Source organism: Pelophylax lessonae (genome assembly GCF_965119305.1).
Source record: "Pelophylax lessonae genome assembly, chromosome: 9".
Classification (NCBI taxonomy): domain Eukaryota; kingdom Metazoa; phylum Chordata; class Amphibia; order Anura; family Ranidae; genus Pelophylax; species Pelophylax lessonae.
In genome coordinates, this window is record NC_138776.1 from 144,442,915 (window position 1) to 144,460,774 (window position 17,860).

At 39.6% G+C, this 17,860-nt stretch overlaps 1 protein-coding gene across 1 annotated transcript in view; it reads right to left on the reverse strand.

Annotated features, from left to right (window-relative positions):
• Positions 1 to 13,999: 13,999 nt before the first annotated feature.
• The window catches only part of PPA1 (inorganic pyrophosphatase 1), a 185,299-nt gene continuing 181,438 nt past the window's right edge, over positions 14,000 to 17,860 (reverse strand). Inside the window, exon 11 of the mRNA XM_082267576.1 lies at positions 14,000 to 14,275. Within this exon, the coding sequence (XP_082123702.1) occupies positions 14,244 to 14,275 (32 nt within the window). The 3' untranslated portion in view covers positions 14,000 to 14,243. The remainder of the gene's footprint in view (positions 14,276 to 17,860) is intronic.

Below are 17,860 nucleotides of genomic sequence, written 5' to 3' on the forward strand. Positions count from 1 at the left end.
TACTGTACAAACTAAGGAAGATAGGTATGGACCATAAGGTGAGTACCTGGATAGAGAACTGGCTCCAGGGGAGAGTCCAGAGGGTGGTGATTAATGGGGAGTACTCTGATTGGGCGGGTGTGGAAAGTGGGGTCCCCCAGGGTTCTGTCCTGGGACCAATCCTGTTTAATTTATTCATAAATGATCTAGAGGAGGGGATATCTAGTACAATCTCAGTATTTGCAGATGATACTAAATTAGGCATGCCAATATCTTCTATGCAGGATGTGGAAATCTTGCAAGCAGACCTGAACAAAATAACGGGGTGGGCAACTACATGGCAGATGAGATTTAATGTAGAAAAATGTAAAGTAATGCACTTGGGGGCCAGAAACCAGAAAGCAAGCTACTCACTAGGGGGGGAACCTCTGGGTGAGTCTAGGATGGAAAGGGACCTGGGGGTACTGGTAGACAACAGGCTTGGAAGTGGCATGCAATGCCAAGCCGCTGCAAGCAAAGCCAACAGAATACTGGGTTGTATAAAAAAGGGGATTCACTCCAGAAATAAAGAGATTATTCTTCCACTCTACAAGACTCTGGTCCGGCCACATCTGGAGTATGCTGTCCAGTTCTGGGCACCGGTCCTCAGGAAGGATGTGCTGGAACTGGAGAAAGTCCAGAGAAGGGCAACAAAAATAATTAGGGGAATGGAGGACGTCAGCTATGAGGAAAGACTACAAGCACTGAACCTATTCTCTCTGGAGAAGAGACGATTGAGGGGGGATATGATATCAATGTACAAATACTGTACTGGCGACCCTAGCATAAGGAACAAACTATTCAGAGAAAGGAGATACAATAAGACACGTGGCCACTCACTAAAACTTGAGGAAAGGCGGTTTAACCTTAAAGTGCGTAAGTGGTTCTTCACTGTAAGAGCGGTAAGGATGTGGAATTCTCTTCCGCAAGCAGTCGTATCAGCGGGGAGCATTGATAGTTTCAAAAAACTATTGGATGGACACCTTAAAGACCACAACATACAGGGGTATACAATGTACGGTTAAAAGCAAACACACACACACATCATAGGTTGAACTGGATGGACTTGTGTCTTTTTTCAGCCTCACTAACTATGTAACTATGTAACAAAGGCAAATGTGCGTGGCGGTCCTGCACACACGCAAACCGTGATCGTCCCACACATGTGCGGTATGCCTGCGAACGACTGATCATGGGCAGTAATTCTAGCATTAGACCTCCTCTGTACATCTAAAATGGTAACCTGTAAAGACTTTTAAATCATCGCCTATGGATATTAACATTTACGTCATTTGTCGCCACTGTGCGGGCATGCACAATTTTAAAATGTGACATGTTTGATATAGATTTACTCGGCGTGACATCATCATTTATATTTTACAAAATAATAAGGGTTATGTATTGTGTTCTTTTTTTTTGCAATAAAATTTAAATATAGTGTATTTCTTCCTCCAAAAACTGCATTTGTAAAACAGCAGCGCAAATACTGTGACATTAATTGCAAACCCACCAATTTATTCTCTAGGGCCTCTGCTCTAAAAAAAAAAAAAAAAAAAAAAAAAATAATTATATATATATATATATATATATATATATATATATATATATATAAATAATGTGTAGGGGCTCTTACTAATTTTCTAGTAAAAAAAAAAAAACAAAACAGATTTTCACATGGAAACAAAAAGCGCCTGGTCTTCAAGTGGTTAATTCTTGTAGTAAAAACATAAAAACACATGCCATTACTCTTTTACTACATTTCACTCAATTCTCTCTCATTAAAAATGCCCTAGCCTTACCAAAAAGAGACGTAAGAAGTAGGAGTTCCGTCCCTGACACTGAACTCCAAACCACCCATCACCCATTACGGCTGCCTTTGGATATACAAAGTTCTGCTCCATGAGTCCCAACCTGTGATATTAAAAGATATGGAGAGTACCTGTCACATGGCTGTGTACATTCCTTGTGACAGAAATAAAAGTGATCAAAAATAAAATTTAAAAACATTTATGCGTGTGTTGGTCCTGCACACACGCAAACCACGATTGTCCCACACATGTGAGGTATCCCTGCGAACGTAGAGGTAAAAATGCCCTAGCCTTTCCAAAATAAGACATAAGAAGTAGGAGTTCTGTCCCTGAAACTGCACTCCAAGCCACCCATCACCCATTACAGCTGCCTTAGGATATACAAAACTCTGCTCCATGAGTCCCAACCTGTGATATAAAAAGATATGGAGAATCAAATTCTATAGGAGGTGTGGTGCAAGTGTCCAGGGTACTTTAGGACTTCCATCCAGTATATTCTGTAGGAAGCAGGAAAACTCAAAGCTGCACTCAATATCAATTTCTTTGTTAATGTTATATACCCATTTCACTGTGCCTTATGCAAGTATGCCCAACCTGTGAGTGAATAGAATTCCCTGAGGAAGCCACGTGACCCTGTGGCGTAACGTGTAGGGGAGGGGCATAGAGGACAGTACAGTGAGTGTACCCAGCGGGAGGATCTACACACTGACAGCTGGTGTCACGGAGGCAATGCACTGCAAATTTTATTTAACCGGTTGCCGACTGCGCACAGTATATTTACTGCGGCAGTCAGCCCCGGTCAGGCAGAGTGACGTAGACCTACGTCGCTCGCCTGTCACTGGGATTGATGCCAATAGCGGGCGAGCGCGCGCCCGCTGAGGCGCACGCCTGCCTCGGCTCATTCAGGGAGGAGTGCGGGCGTGTGACCGGCGGACCCGATGTCCGCCGGTCACTCGCCGATCGTCGGTACAGCGGGAGAAATGCAGAGCGGCTTATGTAAACAAGCCGCCTGTCATTCTTGCGTGTAAAAATGGAGATCAGACGGTTCTACTATGTAGAACCGTTAATCTTTGTTTTTACACCAATAGCCATGTCCCACTACAGTTAGAATCACGCCCCTAGGACACACTTAACCCCTCCCTGTCCAATACAGTTAACCCCTTCCCTGCCAATGTCATTTTTGCAGTAACAGTGCATATATATAGCACTGATTACTTCACTAATGTCACCGGTACCCCCAAAAGTGTCAAAAATGTCAGTCAAGGGTCCGATCTGTCCGCCGCAATGTCGCAGTACCGCAAAAAAAAAAAAATCGCAGATCTCCGCCATTACTCGTTAAAAAAAAAACACCAAACATGACAAAAATCTTTCCCTTTGTTAGTAAACGCGATAACTTTTGCGCAAACCAATCAAAATACGCTTTTTGCGATTTTTTTTACCAAACATATGTAGCATAAAACAATTTGGCCGAAAATGTTAAAAAATTTTGATTTTTACATTTTTTTGGGGGGAATTTCATATAAAAAAAAGTGAAAATATTGTTAATTTTGCAAAAATTAAGCTCTTTTTTTGTTTATAGCACATGATCAAAAAATTGCACAGGTGATCAAATACCACCAAAAGAAAGCTCTGTTTGTGGGAAAAAAAAGGACGTGAAATTCGTTTAGGTACAGCGTTGCACGACCGCGCAATTGTCCGTTAAAGTCACGCAGTAAAAAAAATCGCAAAAAACCCCCTGGTCAGGAAGGGGGTAAAATCTTCCGGGGCTTAAGTGGTTAAGAATGTCAGAGTGGTGCACTTCAAGCACCCTGAAAATATGAGGTAACTATTTGTGCACTTTAATAAAGACCATTTGGATTTTAAAAATGATATAAGCACTATTGGAGATCATTTGTTTCTTTCATACACAGATTTTATGGTGAGAAACTGTGGCACTTGGAAGAAGGAAAAGGGAACCAGAACATCTTCACATATTAGTCCGATTGTGACTAAAAAGTGTTGACCAAACTTAATTGTGAGGTCACACCCAAAAGGGGAGCAGGAGTGGGGTGTTATCACCAGCTGTATTATATTAGGCACTTTAATGGAAAACACAGAGGAGTGGTGATCACCAGTACAACAATAAAGAATTTTACTCTTTATACTGTATTTACATTGCATTTAAAGGCATTTGTCTTTTTATGATGTTCATGAGGAAATTTGAGTGATCCATTATTGATCTTTATATTGATTCATGTTTTTTCACGGCAAAACAGAGTTTATTAGGAGCGCGGCACATTAATTGGATTTATTGGTTTGCACATAATATGGGAATGAGAGAAGTGCCTGCAGCTGATGCTATAGAACACAATTTGATTTACCTTAGGTTTTGTTTACAACCTGTGAGTGGAACTGCCAATACATCTAATCTTTTTTGAACTGTGAAAATAAAGAATCGGAATAAAAGATGTCCTACAGCTGAACAATGCTATACTGTTTATCACCTGCAGTCTCCTAATTCTTAGTGAGAGCTTCATTAAAATTAGCCAGCAGCAAGAGTTTTGCATTAGCGAGAACATGGACAGCCTCAGCCAAGTACTGGCCCTTTTCTATATGCAGGTATAAGTGCTGCTACAGCTACCTAAAAAAAAATAAAAATAAATTATATATATATATATTTTTTTTTTTAAATAAAAGCAACATTATTCAGATTGGGTGCTGCTACTGTTAGTAAGCCAAGCTAATTAAAAATAAAAAAATAAAAAATCAGTTATTAACCAGATATGCACTGCCAGTGCAGGCATCCCCAAGCATGTTATTTAAAGAGGAAGTAAACTCTATCGTTTTCAGCCAAGGAAGCTGCCGTCTTGGTTTGCGGTTTGATCTTCAACTCCCATTGTGCTGCACATGTGATACCAGACATTGGACAGTTAGGCTGCATTCACACTTGAGCGTAGCATTTTCGCACGTTTTTTACCGCGATTTTCAGGCGTTTTTTCAGGCGTTTTTGGAGGCAGGCATTGACATCTATCAAAAACGCTGGTAATCAGCCCAAAAAGAAGCTAATGTACTTTTTTCAGCAACAGGCATTTTGCTTCAGGTGTTAAACAGGGGCCATTTAAATGAATGGGGTTTTACTTGTTGGGCGTTTTGTAACTTTTTTTTTTTAGCGTTTTTGGAGCTGAAAAACACTCAAAAACGCCCAGGTGTGAATGAAGCCTTAGACAGTTTGGCTGAGAGCACAACTAACGCGACAGTTAGCTTTCCCGGCATGCCCTTTCACACATGATGTCCGTTTTTAATCCATCCGTTGACAGATGGAAAATGGACATCAGTGCCTCTCCATAGAAAAAACTAATATACAGTAAAACCTTGGATTGCGAGCATAATTTGTTCTGGAAACATGCTTGTAATCCAAAGCACTCTTATATCAAAGCAAATTTCCCCATAAGAAATAATGGAAACTCAGATGATTCGTTCCACAAGTCCTTCAGTTTATAGTCTATATACAAAGATTATAGCAATGTGAGGTTGTGTAACCATAAATTGTCTATCCATAATATGCAGCCTTCCCAAGGGGATTAGAAGCAAAATCTAGCAGAGCTACAGAATATAAGAGAGATGAGAGGCGCCTCTAAGTGTAGCAATAGGATTACATTTAATGAAGGTTCAACATTTAGCAACTCACATGGTTGATGATTAAAATAGGCACACCTAAGTATGCAGGCATCTGGGGTAAAGCCATCAGCTCTCACCACTGTCACTCTGCAATCGAGACCGTGAAGAATAGCCTGCAGTAGAGTGATCTGAAAGTGAGGCTTTGAATCACTTGGGGAGTGCAGCGGGGAAGGGATGATGAAGATGGCTGTGCAGAGGATGGTCTATATGGACAGCTTTACCCCGGATGCCTGCATACTTAGATGTGTCTGTTTTAATCATCAACCATGTGAGTTACTAAATATTGAACCTTCATTAAATGGAACCATATTGCTACACTTTAGAGGCTCCTCTCTTCTTTTTTATACATGACGCTACTTGTATATCAAGACATGGCTTGTATATCAAGTCAAAATTTATTTTAAAAATTTGCTTGTCTTGCAAAGCGCTCTCAAACCAAGTTACTCTCAAACCAAGGTTGTACTGTAAATGGATGTTCAGTTTACATCCGCATCCGTTTTTTGAAACTGATCAAAGCTCTATTCCGCTTCAGTTAAAAAATGGATCAGACGAAAAATGGATGTAAACTGACAAATTCTCAGTTTTTCATCCATTTTTGCATTTGTAGTGGATGTAAAAAAAAACTGATAAAAACTGATGAATACTTAATTTCAAACAATTTTTATTGGAGAAAAGTGGTACAAAATAATGTCGACATATAGTACACAAAGAATGGGAACATTTCTAAAGAAAAAAAAAAAAAAACACATAGGAAACGCATTATAACCAATAAGCAGGTAACAATAAGATCAGATAAAGTGTGGTGTAATAGTTAATTAGATCAGATAAAGTGTGGTGTAATCACAGGATAACCACAAGATTCAGGAGTGGGCAAGGTTGCGGTGTATAAGTGTGGTCTCAAGTATAACCTGGGTAAGGGGCCCAGTCACACTGGATACATAGAGCAGGTACAGGGCTGTAGAAGGTGATGCCGAGAGAAGGGGGAGGCGAGGGGGGTAAGGAAGGAACTGGGGGAGTGGAAGGGATAGGGCAGGGGAGGGTATAGCGGGGAGGGTATAGCGAGTGCCTGGGGAGAGTCCCGGTCCACCACAGTAAGTCTAGGCGGGCATGACAGTGAGGACCATGGTTTAAGAAAGTACAAGGGAGTCGTCAAAGCTGGAGGTAGGCAGTTGTCAATAGACAGCCTCCAGAGTCTTTCATAAGGAATTCGTTTGTCTAACAGGATCGCCTTAGTTTTAGCATGTATCATGGCTTTCATGACCCTGTTAGTCATTGCCAAGATACATAGCGTGGAGGATTTCCAAGCTTTTGCTATAGTTTGTTTGGCTGCAGTGGTTATAAGCAATAACAGTATGAATTGATGGTGTGCGAGATCAGGTGGATTGCGATTCAGGAGCGCAGTCACTGGGTCAGGGGTGAGAGGTGTGTGAAAAATAGTTGACAGAGTTTTGTATACTTCGGACCAGAAGTCACGAACTATGGGACATTCCCACCATATGTATGCGTGGAAACTGACGAATACTTCATCCATTTTGACGTGACTGATCTGATCAAAATGAACGGTCCACATGTGTGAAAGGGGCCTAACTGTTTTTTTTTAAACTGTAAATCGATGGGTTTACTTCCACTTTAATGAATGTGTATATTTCCATTTGAACATGAAAATTCACCGTCACCCCACAATATGGAATTTTTTAATTTATTTTTTTTGCACTGGTAATTTTCCCCACCCCCACGTAGACTTCAACAGGACTCACCTGTTGGTGAATCAAATCCAGGCAGTTTCACCTAGTACTAAGCCTGACCAATAAAGCAGCATTCCAGAAAAAAAAAAAAAATTCCCCATGCATTGGGGCTGTTCCCGCACTGCATGGGTTAACTGTTCGTGTTTGTCTAGTGTAGAAGATTACTGAGGCATATATATATTAGGGTGGCACCGATACCAGCATTTTTTTTACCGGCAAGTACCCATACTTTCGGTCAAGTGCTTGCCAATACCGAGTACCGATATATTTGCAGTGCGATTTTAGCCCATACAAAGGGAATCGGCTCAAATTGCACTGCAAATAATCATATGCAATTCGAATAAGAATGCGCTGCCATTCCTGTCCAAATTGCATTCTGTTTCCTGCACTGCACCTGTGTGAACTCAGGCTGAAGTCACTATGACAAACTTGGTTTCACACAAGAGCAGTGCGGGAAACAGAATGCAATTTGGACAGGAATGACAGGGCATTCTTATTCGAATTGCGTGCGATTCTTTGCAGTGCGATTTGAGCCCGTTCATCTTGCAATCACACTGCAAAGGAATCGGTTTCAGGTATTCTGTATCAGCACCGAAGCTGGTGCAACCCCAATTATATATATGAATATATATATATATATATATATATATATATATATATATACACACATATATACATACATACATACATACATACACACCCACACACACTGTATCTAGTTCTCTAAATTAAAAATGTGTCTTTCATATCTTCCTACATTTATATAGATGAGGCTTGGAATTCTGGGAGTCTGGAGAGCTGGAACCAGACCGCTTCTCAGTCTTTTGTTATTAATGCTGTTAATAAATGCACAGGTTATTCAGCTCCTTAAATCTCAACCCTGGTCACAAAAACTTTCATTTAAATATATTCCTTTATAACCACAAATGAAAAATCTACTTTGTGTGGCCCAAACGAAAAGAAAGGCATTGCAATGCATAAATGCCTGTGCTTTGTTATGAATTGCATAAAAATGTGAATCGGCTCTAAAATAAAAAAATACCTGCATTAAAAATGGATCTACCTACATTGACACAGATCAGGCTTGGAAATGCAGGAGTCCGTTTGTTATTGCACAAATTATTCAGTCGCTTAAAGTGATTGTAAACGATCACCCATTCAGTCCATGATAGAAATGAAAGGCAAAACATTTTTGTATAGATATAAAAAAAAACATTATAAATACCTTTCCTGACAGACTTCCTGACATACGTTTGGGTAGCCCCTACCCCATAGGATCCCACTCTTAAAAATGTTCAGGCTGAGCCAGAGGCCATGTTCCTTTTTTGTCCTCCTCACTCATAAGGACCAATTTTTATGAAGTTTCCTACCTTTTGGAAGACGTAGTGACTGGGGTCTCACATGGGACAGCCGTGCGGATATTGGGAGCATCCTGTGGTGTTCAGAAGTTCCAGGGTGGCTCCAGTAGTCACCAAATGCTCAGGTAACAGCAGGGTGGTGAATGGCACACATGTGCAGGAGATTGACACCTGTAATAACCTTCTGCCATAGGCGAGCAGTTGCGCTAGGTCGGATGCCCTGCTAAAAGCGAGTGACCTCTAAGGCTGCATTCACACTTGAGCGTAGCGTTTTTTACCGCGATTTTTTCAGGCGTTTTTCATTGACATCTATCAAAAACGCTGGTAATCAGCCCAAAAAGAAGCTCATGTACTTTTTTCAGCTACAGGCGTTTTGCAAAACGCTCAGATGTGAACAGGGGCCATTTAAATGAATGGGGTTTTACTTGTTGGGCGTTTTGGAAGCGTTTCTTTTGAGCGTTTTTGGAGCTGAAAACGCCCAGGTGTGAATGGAGCCTAAAGTGTGCCCAGCAGGACAGTGTTCTCTGCTGTTCCTGGGACCAGGGTTGCCCTGTGGATGCATCGATTGCCCTGAGGATGAGGTCCAGGATACAGGAGTAGGTTTGGCTTGAGGTCAGCAGAAGCGACCAGATTTCATGTGGGCTGGTAGGGAGTAACTCCACTTATGTTAGAAAAGAAAAATAAATAAATAATAAACAAAATAAAAACATATGGAGAGGTCTATGCTCTGATGTGCATTGTAGCATTTTTATCAGCTTGGTGCAGTTGTTTCTGTGCTGAACAGATATGTTTGTTTTGGCAAGGTTTATCTTTCTGTGTTGGAGGCTCTGTCTAATGAAATGTGTAGAGATGTCTGCTGTGGTAGCATTCCTTGAGCTTTCTTTTGGTGGTATTTAGTCACCACTGGGTTTTTTTATTTTTTGCTAAAGAAACAAATAAAGACTGAAAATTTTGGCAGCAATGGTGGGCATTGGTAGGTGGCACTGGTAGACATTGGTGGCACTGGCAGGCATTGATAAGTGGCACTAGTTGGTACTGTTTAGGAGCACTGTTGGGCACAGATTGAGACCAATGTCCTTGTAACAGAAGTCGTTACCGGCTTTCTTCTATCCTCGCTGATTGCGAGGAGAAAAAAAGCCGGTAGCCAGTTTACTTCCGTGATCAGCTGTTATTGGCAGCTGATCACGGTCAGCCGTTATTGGCCCTTTACCCTGTTCTGTCTCAGCCGAATCCAAAGAACTGGACTATCAGGGGGCACGGAAGGACATCTGTTGACGCCCTCTTGGCACAGGAAGCCCGAGTGCAGTGGTTAAAAGTAATTCTTGCTCAGAGACAAATTTTCCCCCTGCAGAGATCTGGAAGAAATACACAAAGCACACCAAGATAACAGTATGAATATACATCTCTTGTATTTAGACAATATTTGGTTACTCTGGTGTCCAGCCTTAAATTGTGCCTTTAGCTTTTGATAGTCTGGCTCCTTAGTTTTACATGTCTGTGTTAATCTCTGCCATAGACATTAGATGACTGTCCAACAAACAGAAAACCCATAACCCACTACAGATCTAAGCAAACTACTGCCAGAGGTAGGCATTTTGGCTAAACGCTTATGCTTCCTATGACAAAAAGAGCGTTTATTTACACTATTCGGTTTGAAAAATGAAATAAACATGTTGGATGTAGATGCTCACTAGCAATGTAACGTTTTTTAAAAAAACTGCTAACATACAGTAGTGTATTATATATATATATATAATATATTTTATAGTATATGATCAGAATATCAGAGATCTAGACATTCATGGCACATTCGGTTTGTGAAGATGCTCCTGTCTTGCTTTTTTCAGCATTCCGTTTTTCCCCTCCTTGTGCAATCTTTTCAGGCCAAATTGTTCCTAACTTTTCACTGTTATGTTTATCTATTTCTTGTCTTTCTGGTCTGTTCTTCCCGCTCACGCCTGTGCCTTGTTCTTCCTCTTAGCCCTTGCTGTGTCTATATTAGTTTGTCAGTTCCTACTCAACGTTGATATAGCAACCCTTGTGCTTTCTTGTTAAAAGTTTGCATTTCAGATTTGCTACCGTGTGCGGTTTAGTTTGAAATCCTTGTTCTGAACATGGTCTTCCAATGGTGCTCTCTGTTGGTTTGGACTTCTTATTTGGAACAACTATCATAATAGTATATTTTTCTACAGATAGTTAATGGATGCAAAAATGGAATTCATTTTTTTTATGTTTTTACATGCTATGTTAAATGTTAACCTCATTTGTATGTACCATGCTGTGCAGCAGAAGCAACAGTGATGCAGGTCGGGGCACAACACTGCACACAAAAACCAGCGTGTTTTGATAAAGTGAGAAACATTACAAGGTAAACCTTGTAAGCAATCCTAAGTGTTGTATTTTGTTTTCAGCCCTGTTACTTTTTGTCAATCATTATGGTAAATATCGTTAAAAATTTTTTTTTATAAAAAAAACATTTGAAATAAAAGAAATGTACATACAGTGCATTGCGAAAGTATTCGCCCCCCCCCCCCCCTTGAACTTTTTGACCTTTTGCCACATTTCAGGCTTCAAACATAAAGATATAAAACTGTAATTTTTTGTGAAGAATCAACAAGTGTGAAACAATCATGAAGTGGAACGAAACTTATTGGATATTTCAAACTTTGTTAACAAATAAAAAACTGAAAAATTGGGCGTGCAAAATTATTCAGCCCCTTTACTTTCAGTGCAGCAAACGCTCTCCAGAAGTTCAGTGAGGATCTCTGAATGATCCAATGTTGACCTAAATGACTAATGACGATAAATAGAATCCACCTGTGTGTAATCAAGTCTCCGTATAAATGCACCTGCACTGTGATAGTCTCAGAGGTCCGTTTAAAGCGCAGAGAGCATCATGAAGAACAAGGAACACACCAGGCAGATCTGAGATACTGTTGTGGAGAAGTTTAAAGCCGGATTTGGATACAAAAAGATTTCCCAAGCTTTAAAACATCCCAAGGAGCACTGTGCAAGCGATAATATTGAAATGGGAGTATCAGACCACTGCAAATCTACGAAGACCTGGCTGTCCCTCTAAACTTTCAGCTCATACAAGGAGAAGACTGATCAGAGATGCAGCCAAGAGGCCCATGATCACTCTGGATGAACTGCAGAGATCTACAGCTGAGGTGGGAGACTCTGTCCATAGGACAACAATCAGTCGTATACTGCACAAATTTGGCCTTTATGGAAAAGTGGCAAGAAGAAAGCCATTTCTTAAAGATATCCATAAAAAGTGTAGTTTAAAGTTTGCCACAAGCCACCTGGGAGATACACCAAACATGTGGAAGAAGGTGCTCTGGTCAGATGAAACCAAAATCAAACTTTTTGGCAACAATGCAAAACGTTAGGTTTGGCGTAAAAGCATCACCCTGAACAGACCATCCCCACTGTCAAACATGGTGGTGGCAGCATCATGGTTTGGGCCTGCTTTTTCTTCAGCAGGGACAGGTAAGATGGTTAAAATTGATGGGAAGATGGATGGAGCCAAATACAGGACCATTCTAGAAGAAAACCTGATGGAGTCTGCAAAAGACCTGAGAATGGGACGGAGATTTGTCTTCCAACAAGACAATGATCCAAAACATAAAGCAAAATCTACAATGGAATGGTTCACAAATAAACATATCCAGGTGTTAGAATGGCCAAGTCAAAGTCCAGACCTGAATCCAATCGAGAATCTGTGGAAAGAACTGAAAACTGCTGTTCACAAACGCTCTCCATCCAACCTCACTGAGCTCGAGCGGTTTTGCAAGGAGGAATGGGCAAAAACTTCAGTCTCTCGATGTGCAAAACTGATAGAGACATACCCCAAGCGACTTACAGCTGTAATCGCAGCAAAAGGTGGCGCTACAAAGTATTAACTTAAGGGGGCTGAATAATTTTGCACGCCCAATTTTTCAGTATTTTATTTGTTAAAAAAGTTTGAAATATCCAATAAATTTCATTCCACTTCGTGATTGTGTCCCACTTGTTGATTCTTCACAGTTTTATATCTTTATGTTTGAAGCCTGAAATGTGGCAAAAGTTCGCAAAGTTCAAGGGGGGCGAATACTTTTGCAATGCACTGTATATGAATAAACACTCATTACATGTACAGGTGCAGCTTTTAAAATTAAAATATCATCAAAAAGGTAATTTATATCAGTAATTCAATAAAAAAAAAATTAACTTTTACATTTTATTTAGATGCCTTACACACAGAGTGATATATTTCAAGCATTTCCTTCATTTTAATTTTGATGATTATGGCTGACAGCTAGTGAAAACCCAAAAGTCAGTATCTCAGAAAATTTGAATATTACAGAAGACCAATTTAAAGAAAAAAAAAAAAAGATTTTTAATACAGAAATGTTGGCTTACTGAAAAGTATGTCCATGTGCAGTATAGTATACACTCAATACTTAGTCAGGGCTCCCTTTACATGAATTACTGCATCAATGCGGCGTGTTATGGAGGCAATCAGCCTTTGGCACTTCTGAGGTGTTATGGAAGCTCAGGTTTCTTTGATAGTGACTGCATTGTTGTGTCTGGTGTCTCATCTTCCTCTTGACAATACCCCACAGATTCTCTATGGTCAGGTGAGTTTGCTGGCCAATCAAGCACAGTGATACCATGATTATTAAACCAAGTATTGGTAACTTTGGCAGTGTGGCCAGGTGAAAAGTCCTGATGGAAAATGAAATCAGCATCTCCATAAAGCTGTTCAGCAGAGGGAAGCATGAAGTGCTCTAGAATTGGTAGAAGGCTGTGCTGACTTTGGACTTGATCAAACACAGTGGACCAACACCAGCAGATGATATGGCTCCCCAAATCATCACTGACTGTGGAAACTTCACATTGGACCTCATGCAACATGGATTCTGTGCCTCTCCACTCTTCCTACAGACTGTGGGACCTTGATTTCCAAATGAAATGCAACATTTTCCACAGTTTGTGATGATTTGGGAAGCCATGTCATCTGCTGGTGTTGGTCCACTGTTATTCACTGTAATATCCTTTTCTATGGGACTGCAACAAAAACCTGCAGGTGGCAGTATAACCCACAAGTCTTTATTGCAGAGCCGTGTTCCTCAATGAGAGACTGAAAAAAAAATAGTTTTGACCAAAAAGTATATTTTGGGCAAAAAACAAATACATAAAATGAATACAGATATTACTTAATTTTATTTAAATACAATTTGTATGTGTTAAAGCAATGGTTATATCTTCAAACGCGATTTTAGGCCTTATTCAAGACAAACTCATATGTTTTGACAAAAGTAGCTTTATTTGCTTCTATTGTACAGGGAATCTACACAGGAGGTTGAAAAATGTATTTAGCAGTTTCGGCATGCCTGTTCAGTTTGATGTTAGACAATAGCACAGTCTGAACAGAAAGCTCATATTGCTGATGCACAATGGAATAGATGTCTCTGTCATTGAAAGTAACAAAGTGTTGTTACAGGACCGCATCAGTCATAGCGTACTATAAAATATAGAACCATGATGTACCTAAAAGGATTACGTTTACTGTTTGTATTGTCGTATCTGTTCCATAAAAACCTTCTATATGTTGCACATGATAATGCCTGCAGAAAGACGTGCAATAATAGCGAGAGGTCATCTACTGTTAATTAATTCTTCTGATAATAGTACCACTTGTCCACTGCATAAGACATGGGAAAAAAAAAGAAAAATTGGGGGTGGGGGTAGGGAGAGAAAGAAAGAACAACATGTTAATCATCCATATAATCATCCATATAGACAGAAAAATAAGTGATAATCTGAACAAATGGTACTGGAGCCTTTCACAGACTTGCATATGAAAATGAAATTGCTTCATCCCCAGAATAACCAGTTTATATTTTCAATAATGTATATCTAATGTAAATCTTTATAAATATTTGGTACATTTACATAGGTACAGTACATGCTGTGTGATGTTCCCACTCAGAACACTGAGAACCCAAGACATTTACTTAGATGTAGTTATTAGTAGTTTTATATTCAAGTCATTATGCTTTAAGTTATTTCACAAGCTAGACTGGAAGGCTAGAAAAATAAATACAATTTGTATACATTTCCATTACCAAAAAGAACAATGTGTTTTTGAAGCATCATTTTAAAAAAGGCTGAAAACAGGTATTGCTCAGCTGGAAACTTGTTTAACTGCTTGCCTACCGCCCGCTGCTATATATATATATATATCACCTGCGATCACTTCCCGCTGAGAGAGAACGACGGCCAGCTGTTGTAAACACAGCAGACCATTGTTCTCTCTGAAATGAACAAAGAGCACCTGTAATCCTCCCATACTATATTTGGGAATGTTATATAGCAGAATGTGAAAAATATTGTTTTTTTTTTTTCAGAATTGTCGCTATTTTTGTTTATAAAAAACAAAAAAAAAAAAAAAAAAAAAAAAATCGCACAGGTGATCAAATACCACTAAAAGAAAGCTCTATTTGTGGGGAAAAAAGTACAATTTTATTTAGGTACAGCGATGCACGACTGCACAATTGTCCGGTAACGTAACGCAGTGCCGAATCGCAAAAAATGGCCTGGTCATTAAGGGGGCAAATCCTTCCTGTCCAGAAGTGGTTAAAATACATCTCTGAGCATGTGCTTAACCACCTCCAAACTGGACGCTTTTACCCCCCTTTCAATATAGGCCAGGCCAATTTGAACAATTAGTCATGCAACACTGTACCCAAATGAAATTTTTATCTTTTTATGAGACACATAGAGCTGGTGGTGTTTAATCACCACAGTTTTTTTTTTTTTTGCTACAATTGTGCTCATAAGTTTACATACCCTGGCAGAATTTATGATTTCCTGTCCATTTTTCCGAGAATATGAATGATAACACAAAGACTTTTCTTTCACTCATGGTTAGTGTTTGGCTGAAGCCGTTTCTTATCAATCAACTGTGTTTCCTCTTTTTAAGTTATAATGCCAACAGAAACTACCCAAATGACCCTGATCAAAAGTTTACATATCCCAGTACTTAATATCATGTATTGCCCCCTGTAACATCAATGACAGCTTGAAGTATTTTGTGGTATTTGTGGATGAGGCTCTTTATCTTCTCAGATGGTAAAGCTGCCCATTTTCTTCCTAGCAAAAAGCCTCCAGTTCCTGTAAATTCTTGGACTATCTTGCATGAACTGCACGTTTGAGATTTCCCCAGAGTGGCTCAATGATATTGAGGTCAGGAGACTGAGATGGCCACTCCAGACAGGTTGACTTTGCCTTGTGTTTAGGATCATTGTCATGTTTGAATGTCCAAGTATGTCCATGCGCAGCATCTGGGCTGATGAATGCAAATTTTCCTCCAGTATCTTTTGCTAACATACTGCATTCATCTTGCCATCAATTCTGACCAAATTTCCTGTGCCTTTGTAGCTCACACATCCCCAAAACATCAGCGATCCACCTCAGTGTTTCACAGTAGGAATGGTGTCTTTCATCATAGGCCTTGTTGACTCCTCTACAAATGTAGCGTTTATTGTTGTGGCCAAAAAGCTCAATTTTGGTCCCATCACTCCAAAAAACTTTGTGCCAGAAGGTTTGACATATGTCTGTTTGGCATATTGTAAGCGGGATACTTTGTAGCATTTGCGTAATAATGGCTTTCTTCTGGCGATTCAACCATGCAGCCCATCTTTCTTCAAGTGCCTCCTTATTGAGCATCTTGAAACAGCCACCCACATGTTTTCAGAGTTCTGCATTTCACCTGAAGTAATTTTTGGGGTTTTCTTTGCATCTCGAACAAATTTTCCAGGCAGTTGTGGCTGAAATTTTAGTTGTTCTACCTGACCGTGGTTTGTTTTCAACAGAACCCCTCATTTTCCACTTCTTAAATAGAGTTTTGAACACTGCTGATTTGCATTCTCAATTCCTTTGTATATCTTTTTATATCCCTTTACTGTTTTATACAGTTCAATTACCTTTTCCCGCAGATCAGTTTTTCTTTTTTAATAAATCTGCAACAATGTCAACAATTCTGTGTTTTTCTGTCAGTGGGGTGCTATGTGTACATTCATGAGGAAGAAGAATTAACTTAAATGATTTTAGCAAATGGCTGCAATATAACAAAGAGTGAAAAATTTAAGGGGGTCTGAATACTTTCCGTACCCACTGTATATGTATGTATATATATATATATATATATATATATATATTTGAAAAATGATCAATCCTGATATACTGATGGCCTATCTCATTTCTTGAGGCCCTAAAATGCCAGGACAGTACAAATACCCATCAAATGACCACTTTTTGGAAAGTAGACAGCAGTCCAAGGTATTTAGTAAGAGACAATGTGAGTTTTTATGAAGTTGCATTTTTTGTCAGAGTTGTTTGGAAAATGAAATATAGATTTTTTTTCACATAATTGTTATTTTTACAAGTTATGTTTTACACACAGCATAAGCATACTTATAATTACACCCCAAAACAAACTCTGCTATGCCATCTGAGAATGGTGATACCATATGTGGGAGCCTTTTTCGCAGCCTAGATGCATAGAGGGGTTCAAAATCCAGTGAGTACCTTTGGGCTTTCAAGGGGCATAAATTACGCATCAAATTTCCGGACTACAATTTTGGAGGCCCTGGAGCACCAGGACAGTGCAAACACCTACAAAAATTACCTTATTTTGGAAATCAAACACTGCAAGGTATTTTGTAAAAGGCATAATGAGTATTTTGAAAATTTAATTTTTTTGTAGTGATTAAGCCCCGTACCATGTGATCACAGCCTAAATGTGGCAAAAGGAAGTTGAAAGTTTTCTCAGATTTAATAGCTTTCTGGAAATCTAATACAAAGTCTATGGGCTGAGTAGAAAGGTTAGAAACCTCAAAATGTAAAATAATGTATTTTCAAAGCTTGTACATTTAAAACTTAAATGTGGAATTTTTGCAGCCGCATGTTCTTAAAAACGTAAAGGCGGAATTCTGTGATATAAAAAATAACATTTCAGTGGGGACTCCACACTTCAAGAATTAACTTTTTGTTGATTATGGATAAAGGAATAATGTAATTTATACCTTATTCCTCACTCCGGGGCAGGCTTCTGCCATTTTCCTCTTCTCTCTGAGGCTCCAGGCTGTGGGTGGTCCCCACTGTTCTTGCAAAGCAGACCAACCTCCACTGTCATCTAGTCCCTTACACAGTGGTCAGGCAGTCAGAAACACACTCCCTTTCCCTTTGGGTGTTGCTGTTACATCATATGCAGTCTTAACAAGCT